Source organism: Taudactylus pleione, unplaced genomic scaffold, assembly GCF_031769625.1.
Source record: "Taudactylus pleione unplaced genomic scaffold, aTauple2 ptg000671l, whole genome shotgun sequence".
Lineage (NCBI taxonomy): Eukaryota > Metazoa > Chordata > Amphibia > Anura > Myobatrachidae > Taudactylus > Taudactylus pleione.
In genome coordinates this window covers 3,077,069-3,090,539 of record NW_028285073.1, presented here as the reverse complement: position 1 = coordinate 3,090,539, position 13,471 = coordinate 3,077,069, and the positions used below count along the sequence as shown (strand labels likewise).

At 45.4% G+C, this 13,471-nt stretch overlaps 1 protein-coding gene across 1 annotated transcript in view; it reads right to left on the bottom strand.

Moving 5' to 3' along the window:
* Nucleotides 1-13,029: 13,029 nt before the first annotated feature.
* The window catches only part of MARCHF4 (membrane associated ring-CH-type finger 4), a 274,704-nt gene continuing 274,262 nt past the window's right edge, over nucleotides 13,030-13,471 (bottom strand). Inside the window, exon 5 of the mRNA XM_088455740.1 lies at nucleotides 13,030-13,411. Within this exon, the coding sequence (XP_088311866.1) occupies nucleotides 13,386-13,411 (26 nt within the window). The 3' untranslated portion in view covers nucleotides 13,030-13,385. The remainder of the gene's footprint in view (nucleotides 13,412-13,471) is intronic.

Here is a 13,471-nt window from a genome sequence, read left to right as displayed (position 1 = left end):
GTGAAAATAGAGGGTTCGCCACAAGAAGTAAACCATTGGTGAGCCTCAAAAACAGGAAGACCAGATTAGAGTTTGCCAAACAACATCTAAAAAAGCCATTACAGTTCTGGAACAACATCCTATGGACAGATGAGACAAAGCTCAACTTGTACAAGAGTGATGGGAAGAGAAGAGTATGGAGAAGGAAAGGAACTGCTCATGATCCAAAACATACCACCTCATCAGTGAGCCATGGTGGTGGTAGTGTCATGGCGTGGGCATATATGGCTGCCAATGGAACTGGTTTTCTTGTATTTATTGATGATGTGACTGCTGGCAAAAGCAGCAGAATGAATTCTGAAGTGTTTCAGGCAATATTATATGCTCATATTCAGTCAAATGCTTCAGAACTCATTGGACGGCGCTTCACAGTGCAGATGGACAATGACCCGAAGCATACTGCAAGAGCAACCAAAGAGTTTTTTAAGGCTAAAAAGTGGAATGTTATGAAATGGCCAAGTCAATCCCCTGACCTGAATCCGATTGAGCATGCATTTCACTTGATGAAGACAAAACTGAAGGGAAAATGCCCCAAGAACAAGCAGGAACTGAAGATATTTGCAGTAGAGGCCTGGCAGAGCATCACCAGGGATGAAACCCAGCGTCTGGTGATGTCTATGCGTTCCAGACATCAGGCTGTAATTGCCTGCAAAGGATTTGCAACAAAGTATTAAAAAGTGAAAGGTTGATTTAGGATTGTTTAGTTTGGCCCATTACTTTTGGCCCCTTAAAAAGTGGGAGGCACATATACAGATCTGCCCAGCTATTTTGTTGCTCATGGCGTGGCGTGAGTCGTGCCTTGGACTTGTGGCGTGGCGTGCAGGCCTCCGAGTCGCGCCATGGACTTGTGGAATACCGTGGTATTCTTCAACGAAGGATATGCTACGGCATGTAATACAGTGCTTAACCGCTGGGTGGTGAGTGCTCCACTTTTGTAATTGCATGTAATATAGTGCTTAACTGCTGGGTGGCGAGTGCTCCACTGTACTGAATGTCTTGTGCAGAATGCCATAATGTTAAACTTACAGTAAATTGGGTGGATATCATATTCACAGCATTTTCATGAACGCACAACCCATACTGTATTTTTAATGTCGCATAATATACATATACAGTATAGAGTACTGTACCGTACTGTACGTAACATCTTATAACAGGATGCAAATCACTGCACATACTGTATTGTACATACGGTACGGTGCAGTAACTGAATAGTAGAAAAGTTGCCGGAGTTGTTGTCACGGTACAACCGATACTGTAGATAAATGAGATGCACGCACAGCTTTCACTGATATGGGATGCATTACAGTATGACAATTTTTTTTTTTATTATTAAAAAACAGCAGCGGGAGGAGTGCACAAGGATGAGGCCACTCTCTGTGGTTCACTGTAGCTGTCGTGTGGGCTAGTGTTTAGGTGATCACTTTGGTAGAATTATGGTCCGGGGTTCGATCCCTGGAAAAGAATATACCGTACTGTATGTTTTTTTTTGTCACTGTCTGCTCTGGACACTATAGTGAAACTTGTTTAAAAGGCTATAGTGTTGTTGTTTAAAAGGCTGCTTAAAAGTAAGACATTACAAACAGATTGTGTGTTTCAATAGTGCAAAACATTCGTCAATGTCTGCGCTTTCGTCAATCGGATTTCATGCGCATGCCCAGTGGAGGGTTTACAATGGGATCTGTAGTGCCCAGAGAGGGCTCTGTACTGTACTGTATTTCACTGAATAGTGATTTCATACTGTGGCTATGGTGGATGACAGGGCTCTGCATCTGCAAACTGACGGTGCCGTACAATTTAGCACCACAGAATAGTGATTTCATAACTGCAGATACTGTTAGTGAATCTACTGTCTAGAATGTGAGACAGGGCTCTGCATCACATACTGTGCGCCCAAAAACCGCAAAACGCAAACATGCGACAACGCATATGCGGTCTCATCCTTGTGCACTATGGCTACGTCCCTTGGACTGTGTCTGAGAGTGGTTTCCGTCTGTGAGAGAGCGCTCTGTGTTCAAAGCTGACTGTGCGTTTGAAGCGCAAAATAGTGTTGCATCGCAAACTTATGACATTGGTGATGCTGCTCCAACCTTGCACACTAAGTACGGTAGTAGTGGGATCTGTATGAGAGAGTGCTCTCTGTATTACACGGTTGGTGCTATGGTCGCTGTCAGCCATCTGCGATGGATTACAAATGGAGGGGGGTACAATGGGATCTGTGGCGCCAAGCCATACGCCATGTAGCGCTATGCTATCACTGAGCATGCCGAGTTGGCTGTATTACTGCAGTTGGTACAGTATTGTATTCTGTTGCATTTCCATCTCTGGCGGGCGCATGCCCAGTAGGAGGGTTGCGATGGGATTTCTGGCGCATGCCCAGTGGGCCGACAGTCATACACAGTGCATCAGGTCCCTTCCCCCAAAGCAAGCCAAGAGCCTCACATTACCATAATAAAGGAAGCTTTGTTAATCCATTTACTGTAAGCAGTCAGCTCTTCCCTAGTGTCCTGAAAAATGCTACGAATTGTCACCATTGCCAAGGACACCATCCCCCATCTGCTAGGACAACTAGTGTGCCACTATGAATGTGCCTGTAGTGAATATTCAAAACTGACGGTGCCGTACAATTTAGCACCACAGAATAGTGATTTCATAACTGCAGAAACTGCTAGTGAATCTACTGTCTAGAATGTGAGACAGGGCTCTGCATCACATACTGTGTGCCCAAAAACCACAAAACGCAAACATGCGACAACACATATGCAGTCTCAGCCTTGGCGATGCTGCTCCAACCTTGCACACTAAGTACGGTAGTAGTGGGATCTGTATGAGAGAGATCTCTCTGTATTACACGGTTGGCGCTATGGTCGCTGTCAGCCATCTGCGATGGATTAGAAATGGAGGGGGGTACAATGGGATCTGTGGTGCCAAGCCATACGCCATGTAGCGCTATGCTATCACTGAGCATGCGCAGTTGGCTGTATTACTGCAGTTGGTACAGTATTTGTACTCTATGCTGTTGCATTTCCATCTCTGGCGGGCACATGCCCAGTAGGAGGACGCCGTGCGTCGTGCGTCGTGCAAAGTACGACTTGCGTCACTGGCTAGTCAAAATGGCTTCTATGAGGGCAAGACGCTACTCGTCCGGCGAGCTCTTTGTGTTGGTTAAGTGGCGGGACCAAGCGTTCGCCACTAACCAAGACAAAGAGCTCGCCTACAGAAGTGCAAGCCGTGAAATACACAGGCTATACGGCCTGCGCCGCAACGTTCGCTCACTGCAGCGCAGGTGGTCGGACCTGCTGAGGAGGGATAGGCCTCGCCTAGAGCGCATCCGGAGGCGTATAAGGCGAAGTAAGTACAGTATTGCTGTATAATCACATGAATTACAGTATACTGTACAATAACGAATACAGTACAATGCACGACTCTGACATACGCTACATTACTGTACACTGCACTGTAGGGTGTTGGATAGTACAGTATCTGACGATGACTGACAGTTGTTAACACATACTGACATGACTGGCAGACATTTGATTGACAGGCTGATTAAATCTACAGTACTGTACATGGACTAAAGGGTTACACACTATTGGTCGACATGGCTTGTTTGATTAATAAACCTACAGTAACAAAAGGCAAGTTGATTGATCCACCATTCTAATCTCTGTCGACCAAATCTATGTTAACCTACAGTACTGTACACACTATTTTTCTGTGCTGGCCCTGTCCCCTTTAAGTCTGACATTATTACTGTACATCATGGACAGATTCAGGGGTCTCCAATCAGCTCCCAACTGTCATCTCACAGGCTGTGTTTGAAAAATGACAGTTGGGAGCTGATTGACTTGTATCTTTTCACTTCTCACTCTGTGCCCCATTTACAAACGAACGGAAATACCAGGGGGAAATTTTGTTTGGTATCACTGTGATACAAATGAAAATTCCACTGGTGCTGTATTTATTCATACCGTACGTACCCCTCCGGCGAGGTCTCGCAAAGTCCTCAGCGGGGTCCTCCACTGGGTTCGGGCTCCAGTGTCATGCGCATATGCCATCTTGTACAGCTCGTGGGGTGGCGACAGTGCCACCCACATAGCCTACAGTATGTGTGACGTTGCACCACTTGGTCATACAGTACTTTACTGGACTGTATATTTTTTCATATACAGGACAGTACAGAACCATACTGTTTTATGTTGGGCCCAATGCCAGCTTCACAGACTACAGTAGTTTTTGTACTACAGTATACTGTATTGGTTTGTATTTTAATCAATAGCTAATTCCCTAAGGCCATCTACAGTACTGTACCGTAATCCCTCTCCAATTTGGAATAGAGGTCTGAACTCTTGTTTTCAAATTCTCCTTAATGACGACATGTATTTTTCCCCACAGGGCAAGAAGCCCCCCCTGCCCCGGCAGCGCCACCACCACCGACACCACCACCACCACCGGCAGCAGCCGGGCCCAGTGGGGTGAATTTTCGGAGTAAGTACAGTACACACTACTCTACACTGTTCTTTTTCTCTCTCTCTCTCTCTCTCTCTCTCTCTCTCTCATTTGTGTGTTTGTTTTTGGTGTTATGGAGACTCTGGACAAAATTTGTACAGTTTATTTGTTTTTAAAATGGTTTTGAGGGAAACTGACAGTACAGTGTTCTTTTTCCACAGTCCTACCTCCACGACCACCAGCACCACCACCTTCTGCAGCCTCCTCAAATGACAGTGGTAATGATTACAACAGTTACAGTATGGACACAATAGTGTCATGCTACTGCCTTTTTGATTTTTTGTATAATATTTTTTTTCTTATACTGTACACACAGACAGACTCGTCATTGATGAGGAGGCTGCAGGAAGCCCCCTGCCCTGTAAGTACAGTACACCACATTGTTTTCTACAGCACTGTAGATCTCTCCTTTTCTTCCCTTGTCAGTCTCTCTCTACCTACGGTATCTCTTTCTCTCTCTCTCTTTATCCCTCTCTCTCTTTCTCAGTGTCTCTCTTTTCTGTACTAGTGTAATAGTAACATTATTTTTTTTCAACAGTATCACCAACGGAAGCCTACAGTCCTGGCCCCAGTGGCCTCATCTGGCCTCGTAAGTACACTACACCACATTTTTTTCTACAGTACTGTATCTCTCTCTCTCTCTCTTTCTCTCTCTCTTTTTTTCTCTCTCTCTCTCTTTACATGTTTTTTTTCCCACAGTGCCAGAGACGGTACCCCCAGCTGCCCCCAGCGAGAGTCTGCGTAAGTACAGTACTGTACTTGGGCCTGATTCAGAGCCAGTCGCTATTTGCGCTCGCTCGTCCAGAAAATAGGGGTGGCTATTCAAATGAACCGTTCGCTGTTTGCGGTCTGTTCACGCCTCTAGGTCTGAACAAGCGAACAAAACTTGCGGTCGTTTTTTGGGAAACTACGCCCCCTGTCCGCTCGCATCCTACGTCATGTCTGCTATTTATTAGATTAATCGAGTACATCGAACAGGGTATGAGCTGCTCGCTATTCTTGTGGTTGGTTTTTGCTACCACAATTTTGCGAGCAGTTCTGGCTATAAAATAACCCAGTGACGTGGTCAATGACGCTGCTGTTTTAAATATGCACACCCATAAAACGCCCATTGTGACCTTTAAGCACGCCTGCGATCGGATCTCCACTCCCCGTTTTCAAGCACCTTCCCCTCTTACCACCCACATACGCCTCTTTCTGTCACTCAAATTATCAGGCATTCGCTATTTTGCGAGCACATGAATTTTGACCGCACTAACTGGTTCGCGCATGCGTATAACGATCCGTACGCATGCGCAGTTGGGCAAACATCGCTCGGAGCGAACGAGCTGCCACTTACGAGTGGCTCTGATTCAGGCCCATTGTTCTCTCTCTCTCTTTTTCTCTCTCTCTCTTTTTCTCTCTCTTTCTCTCTCTCTTTCTCTCCCTCCCTCTCTTTCTTTCTCTCCCTCTCTTTCTTTCTCTCCCTCTCTTTCTTTCTCTCCCTCTCTCCCTTTCTCTCTTTCTCTATCCCTCTCCCCCCCTCTCTCTTTCTCTCTCCCTCTCTCTCTTTCTCTATCCCTCTCTCCCCCTCTATCTTTCTCTTTCTCCCTCTCTCTCCCTCTCCTTTGTTTCTCTCTCTCTCTCTCTCCCTCTCTCTCTCTCTTTTTCTCTCTCTGTCTCTTTCTCTATTTTTTTTCTCTCTCTCTTTTTCTCTCTCTGTCTCTTTCTCTATTTTTTTTCTCTCTCTCCCTTTCTTTATCTTTCTCTCTTTCTCTATCCCTCTCTCCAACTCTATCTTTCTCTCTCTCCCTCCCTCTCCCCCCTCTCTCTCTATTTTTCTCTCTCTTTTTTTCTCTCTCTTTCTCTCTCTCTTTCTCTCCCTCCCTCTCTTTCTTTCTCTCCCTTTCTATCTCCCTTTCTCTCTCCCTCTATCTTTCTCTCTCTCTCTCTCTCCCTCTCCTTTGTTTCTCTCTCTCTCTCTCTCTCTCTTTCTCTCCCTCCCTCTCTCTTTCTCTCTCTTTCTGTCCCTCCCTCTCTTTCTTTCTCTCCCTCTCTCTCCCCCCCTCTCTCTCTCTTTTTCTCTATCTTTTTTTCTCTCGCTTTCTCTCACTCTCATGTTTTTCCCTTTCTCATGTTACATGTTTTTTTTTCCCACAGTTCCAGAGACCATACCCCCAGCCAGCCCCAGCGAGAGTCTGTGTAAGTACAGTACATTGTTCTCTCTCTCTCTTTTTCTTTCTCTGTCTCTTTCTCTCTTTTTTTCTCTCTGTCGTGTGTTTTCATTAATTTTTTGACTTGTCAACATTTGTTTTTCTTTGACACACAGATGACTGCTTTATCGTGGAGGCAGGCAGCACCCCTGCCCCGATCTGTAAGTACAGTAGTGTACTGTACATTACATTGTTCTACCACTGTATACTTACTGTCTCTCTCTCTCTCCATGCATCTCCAACCTCTTCTCAATACACGCTAATTCTTTCTCTCCTTGTGTTTTTCTTATTTTCCAGTACTGTACAGTATGTTTCGGTGACCTGTCTTTAGGTGCATACACGCTAGATGATTTGGATGAACGCTAACAATATTGTTCAATTTTTTTTTACCCACAGTGCAAGGCACAGAAGGTCACCAGCCTCCCATGGAGGATTGGAAACGTAGGCAATCTATTTTGTGTAAGTACTGTAACGTTTTACTTTCACAGTGTCTCTCTCTCCCTCCCGTACTACAAAGACCCATCTCACTTGCTCTGGGGCTCGCGTGCGCACTGCCGGACAATCGACCCAGTTGCGCACGGATCTGAATCAGGCCCTACTGTAATTCTTTCTCTACTGTACTTGTATAACAGGAACATTCTGTTTTTTTCCCCCCACAGTTCTGCAACAAGGAAAGCCCCGGCGCCAGTCCCCCACTGACCCAAATTTGGCTTTTTGCCCGCGTAAGTACTGTACCTTACACTACTACAGTACTATAAATTGTCTTCTACTGTATCACTCTCGTTTTTTGTGTGTTTGTATTGGTGTTATGTACAGTATGGAGGTGTCATTTTTTCTACCGTATCATCGTTTTTTCTTAAACACACAGTCAAAAAATTCAAACAGGAGCAACAGGAGCCACAGCTCCCTGGCCTCTGTGCGCGTATGTAGAGTACTTTATCTTTTTCTGTCTCTCTCTTTTTCTCTCTCCCTCTCTATCTTTCTCTCCCTCCCTCTCTCTTTTTCTCTCTCTGTCTTTCTCTCTCTCTCTCCCCCTTGATGGAAACTGTTCTTTTTCCACAGTCCTACCACCACCAGCACCAGCAACACCACCACCACCGAGTGACGTCTCCATGCTGCGTAAGTAAAGTACACCACATTGTTTTCTACAGCACTGTATCGCTCTCCATTTTTTCCCTTGTCAGTCTCTCTCTCTCTCTGTCTTTCTTTCTCCCTTTCCCCCTCCCTCCCTCCCCCATCCCTCTCTTTTTCTCTCTCTTTTTCCCTCTCTCTTTCTCTCTCCCTCTCTGTCTCTCTCTCTCTCTCTCTCTCTCTCTGTCTTTCTCTCTCTGTCTCTGTCTTTCTCTCTCCCTCTCCCACCCCTCCCTCTCCCCCCTCCCTCTCTTTTGCTCTCCTTTTCGCTCTCTTTTTCCCTCACTCTTTCTCTCCCTCTCTCTTTCTCTCTCCCTCTCTGTCTCTCTCTCTCTCTCTGTCTTTCTCTCTCTGTCTCTGTCTTTCTCTCTCCCTCTCCCACCCCTCCCTCTCCCCCCTCCCTCTCTTTTGCTCTCCTTTTCGCTCTCTTTTTCCCTCACTCTTTCTCTCCCTCTCTGTCTTTCTCTCCCTCTCTCTTTCTCTCTCCCTTTCCCCCCCCTCCCTCCCCCCATCCCTCTCTTTCTCTCTCTTTTTCCCTCTCTCTTTCACTCTCCCTCTCTGTCTTTCTCTCACTCTCTTTTTTTCTCTCCCTCTCTCTCTCTCTCTCTCCCCCTCCCTCTCTCTCTGTCTGTGTTTGTTGTTATGGAGGCTCTGTTCAAGATTTATGGTGCGTACACACTGGGCGATAAAGTGGACGACTCAGGGAGCATATTGTGTAGTGTGTACGCACCATTACACAGTTTATTTGTTTCCAAATGGTTTTGATGGAAACTGTTCTTTTTCCACCATCCCAGCACCAGCAACACCAACACCACCAACAGCAGCAACAGTAGCAACACCACCACCACCCAGTGGCGTCTCCATGCTGCGTAAGTAAAGTACACCACATTGTTTTCTACAGCACTGTATTGCTCTCCTTTTTTTCCCTTGTCAGTCTCTCTCTCTCTTTTTCTCTCTGTCTTTCTCTCTCCCTCTCCCCCCCTTCCCTCTCCACGCCTCCCTCTCCCCCCCTCCCGCTCCCCTCCCTCTCCCTCTGTCTGTGTTTGTTGTTATGGAGGCTCTGTTCAAGATTTATGGTGCGTACACACTGGGCGTTAAAGTGGACGACTCAGGGAGCATATCGTGTAGTGTGTACGCACCATTACACAGTTTATTTGTTTCCAAATGGTTTTGATGGAAACTGTTCTTTTTCCACAGTCCTACCACCAACGGCGGCAGCGGAGGCCCCACCACCACCACCAACGGCGGCAGCGGAGGCGGAGGCACCACCACCAATGGCGGCAGTGGAGGCACCACCATTTTCCGCATTTAGAACGCGGCTTGCCGCCCTGAGTAAGTACCGTGCACTACTGTACTGTACATTGTGCTCTCCTTTTTACAGTGCCTCTCTCTTCCTCCTGTACTCCAAAGACCCATCTCCAACCTCTTCTCCTTACACACTAATTGTTTCTGTACTTGTGTAACAGGAAGATTTTTTTTTTCCCACAGTGCAGGAACGTGGAAGGCCACAGCCCCCCACCGGCCAGTTGCCAGAAGCTGGACCAAGCAGGCCGTGTAAGTACTGTACCCTACACAATTGTACAGTATATTGTCTTCTTCTGTACTGTCTCTCTCTCCTTTTTTTTGTTTTCACAGCATCTCTTTCTCTCTCTTCTTTACTACAAAGACGCATCTCCAACCTCTTCTCCTCACAGACTTCGTGTTTTTTTTTTTTTTATAAAGTACATTACTCTAAAGGTGCCGGTATGACAACCACTGCATGATTACAACATTGTAATCATGCAGTTGTTTGTCAGTACAGTAAGTGATGAGCCTACTCTGAACAAGCAGTTGTTCAGTGCAGGGTCATCAATCATTTGCAAACATGCTTTGCAGATACTGTACAGTAATAGTCATTAAATTGTGGGAGGTTACTGTACTGTATCTACACCGCACCAAAAGTATCCCTCTGTCTGCCAGCTTCAGTCAGTATAATCACCTTTGGTGTAGCAAAGTTTAAACTGTATAGTACTTTTCCTGCATTGTACCGTACTGTAGCCATTGTATTGTTCTGTTTGTTTATGTACTGTACAGTACTTTGTTAGGAGCTACAGTAGCCAAACCATTTAAAGTAGCACCATACCATATAAAGGTAAATACAGCACTGTTAATGTGAATATATTTTTTTCCAATACAGTCTTCAGTCATGGACCCTCAGGGAGGCAGGGACCCCAAGGGAGGCAGGGACCATGCCTGACTCGAGGTAGAGTACAGTATTTACGTTAGTGTCAAGATTGTACAATATTGTGTATTAGTGTTGTAATACTGTACCTTTTTTTTCTCTCCACAGAACAAATTATGTTCTTTTTAGGCCTGTACTGGCAGATGACCCACCACCTAGTATATCTTTTTTTTTATTTTTTGGTTACTTTATTTTTGTTTATTTATGATTTTTATTAAAATTTGTTTTATTCAGTAAAACGTTTTCTGTCTTTACTTGGTTCTGTGGATAAAGTACAGTATACTGTATTTACATTTATTGATACTGTAACAACTAAAAGGTAAGAAAATACAGTACAGTAAGTCACCCATTCAGTACTTTTATTAATTGCACTCCACTCTTAAGGGGTGATTTAATAAAGCTTGGAGAGAGATAAAATTGGAGAAACTGTAAATACAGTAGCACCAACCAATTAGCTACTGTACTACAGTAACTGTCATTTTTCAAACACAGCCTGTACAGTGACAGTTAGGATCTGATTGGTTGGTGCTATGTATCTACAATTTTATCTGTCTAAGCTTTAACTAAATAAATACACGACAACAGTAAACTTTTTTTACCCAATCACGTGTTTTTGCTCCAATAGGTGAAAAAGTGCCAACTAATGTGCTCCCAACTGTCATCTCACAGGCGGTGTTTGAAAAATGACAGTTGGGAGCTGATTGACTGACACCTTATCACTTTTTTATCACTTCTCACTGTCTCCTAACACTACTTAGTACAGTAAATACACCCCTTGGAGTGAAAAGACGAGACCGGCTAAAAATAGTAAATAGACCACCCCAAAATTGAAAACGGCCCTCAGTGTATACAGTACTGTATGTCTACTGTACTGTATTCTACTGTAAGTGCCGGGCAGCTGTGAAATCACTGTGATGGGCAACAGGGATACTGTACAGTATATGACTGTGGGCGGCAACCCCCATCGGCCGGCGCGCCCCTGGTGGTTGAAATCATGGCCAATAGGACGATACACTCCTGCACCTTTTAATGACAGATGCACGTGTTGGGTCTCAGGCGCACTTAAAGACTGAATTACATACAGTAGAAACACCAATTGTATAAATTAATGACAATTTTTATTTAACCTACAGTAACATGCTTTACAGAGGGGGGGGAACTTCTTTTGCTTTCCACCCCCGTAGTCCTCTACTGTACCCCGCTTCTTTCTTCTGCCGCTGGCATGTCCAGGAGTTCCAAGCTGGACACGGACATGACTACTGTACAGTACCTAGGAGGAAAGAGATGACGTGAGAACAGTCCTTACTCAATGCTGACCGATACGCCCTACTGGACCGAGGACTACACAAAAAGAGTAGGCTTTTAAGTTAAAATCATCACTGGCACTTTTGGCCTCAGATGCAGAGTTTCACCTATACCAGGTGCAGACTCTACCTTGCATCATAGTGCAAGGTCCACTGTACGCCCTGAAGTAAGGAGGATAGGCAGAGACAAACAGACAGTAAAAGACAGACACACAGGTATGGTAAAGTACATACAGTACTCACCGGAGATACTCTTGTTCTTTGTCCCGCTCAATCCCACACAGAGGTCCCTGTAGGAGAGAGAATATGCCATGCAAGGCCCTTTCCTGCTCTAATAGTGTCACACTAATACTACTGTATCTCACCAGCCTAACAAACTACAATATAAATTAATGTACAGTACAGTTGGCCTCACAGAGGGCCTACCGGTACCTGTTATGGTGGAAGAGGCTTTGATGGGGGGAACTGCTTTAGCTCTTTTGCTTTCCACCCCTGTAGTCCTCTCCTGTCGTCCGCTTTTCTCTTCACATGGGTCTTCCTCTCTTCAGACCTGTTGGTCTACTGTAGGTTGGTTTAATGTTCCGTTGGCCTCACATAAGGCCTATCTGTTATGGTGGAAGAGGCTTTGAGGGGGGGAACTTCTTTAGCTCTTTTGCTTTCCACCCCTTTAGTCCTCTCCTGTCCTCAGCTTCTTTCTTCTGCCACTGCCACGTCCTGGACAGCGGCGGCGCCGGGTCTTCCTGTCTTCAGACAAGTCCCTTCAAGTCGTGTTTCTTGATTGCAGATCTGTACTTGTATGCGTGACTGTCCTCCATGCATGTTTCCTTGGCATGCGCAGCACCCCATTCAGCGTGTCCTTTATCCGGGTAAGTTCTTCTTTTCCAATCCTGAATCTTGTCCGGCATCTTGAGAGGATATCTTCTCTTAAATTGTTGGGGATTGGCACTTTCTTCTGACTTCCATCAAAGTTCACCCGCTTCGTCCAATTGCAATACAGGTCATAGGGCACGTGTTCCAGAAATATTGCTTGTGCATATTGATGCATCTCACAATTCACAGCTCTGTAAATTTCATTGTCCTTGTCAATGTTGATCACAGCCATTGGTATATCCGGTAAGGGTGTTCCAAATACAGTCAGTGTTGCTGGCGTGCTCGACATGACAGGCGTTCCTGGTGAAAGTACAGGCATGCTTGCATTGTTGATCCTTGATTCTTCAACTGACCATTCAGGCAGGCGATGTGATGCCACTGGTGTACTCTCCCACTGAGACAGGCTGCATGATGGCACTGGTGTCATGTCCAAGTGCTCTGATGCTACTGTATTGTCCATATGTAGCAAGTGGAAGGATGGGTCAGTCTCCAAGTTGAAATCGTCGTCGTTCTCCTCAGGCTCAAATTCATCCGGTGTGACCATTTCATACTGGATTGCCTGGTCATGTCTCTTCCTGGTACTCTGGGCAGCGGCCTCTTGCCATTCTTCTTTACTTTGCCGGATTGCTTCTTTCATTGCTTCTGCAATGGTCTCCTTCAGCCCTTCCTTCAGCTCTTCTTTCAAGTTGTCAATTTTCGCTTCCAGTTGACCAACTTTTCCGACGAGGTCTCTCACCATCCTTGCACAGCTACATGTGCATGCGTTATCTTCTTGGAATGACAGTTTTCGCCGAGTTGGTGAGCAGGATACATCTTCAACAAGAGGCTCAAAGGTGTCCAATTCTTCTGGCCCATAAATGACTGGTGTTTCCTCCTGGTTGGGGACGTTCATGGGTTGCTCCACATTCCCTGGTCCATTTTCTCCGATGTCCACTTGCAAAGTGTTGTTCTTCGCCTTTGCATTCTTCCTTGCCTTGACTAGAAGAGGTACCTGTAAATTTTCCTTACCTGTTTTCTTCTTGGAAGGTTTGCTTGTAGACCGTTGTGGGACTAGTGCACTCAGCCTTTTGGTCAGTGGAAGTGGGCAAGATTTGTTTCCGTTGTAAAAACCTTTGCTTTTCACCATTTTGACAGTTCGGTGCACTCTGAAATACACAAGTATAAAGACACTAAATACAATGTTAAGTAAAATAGTGGAAATACAT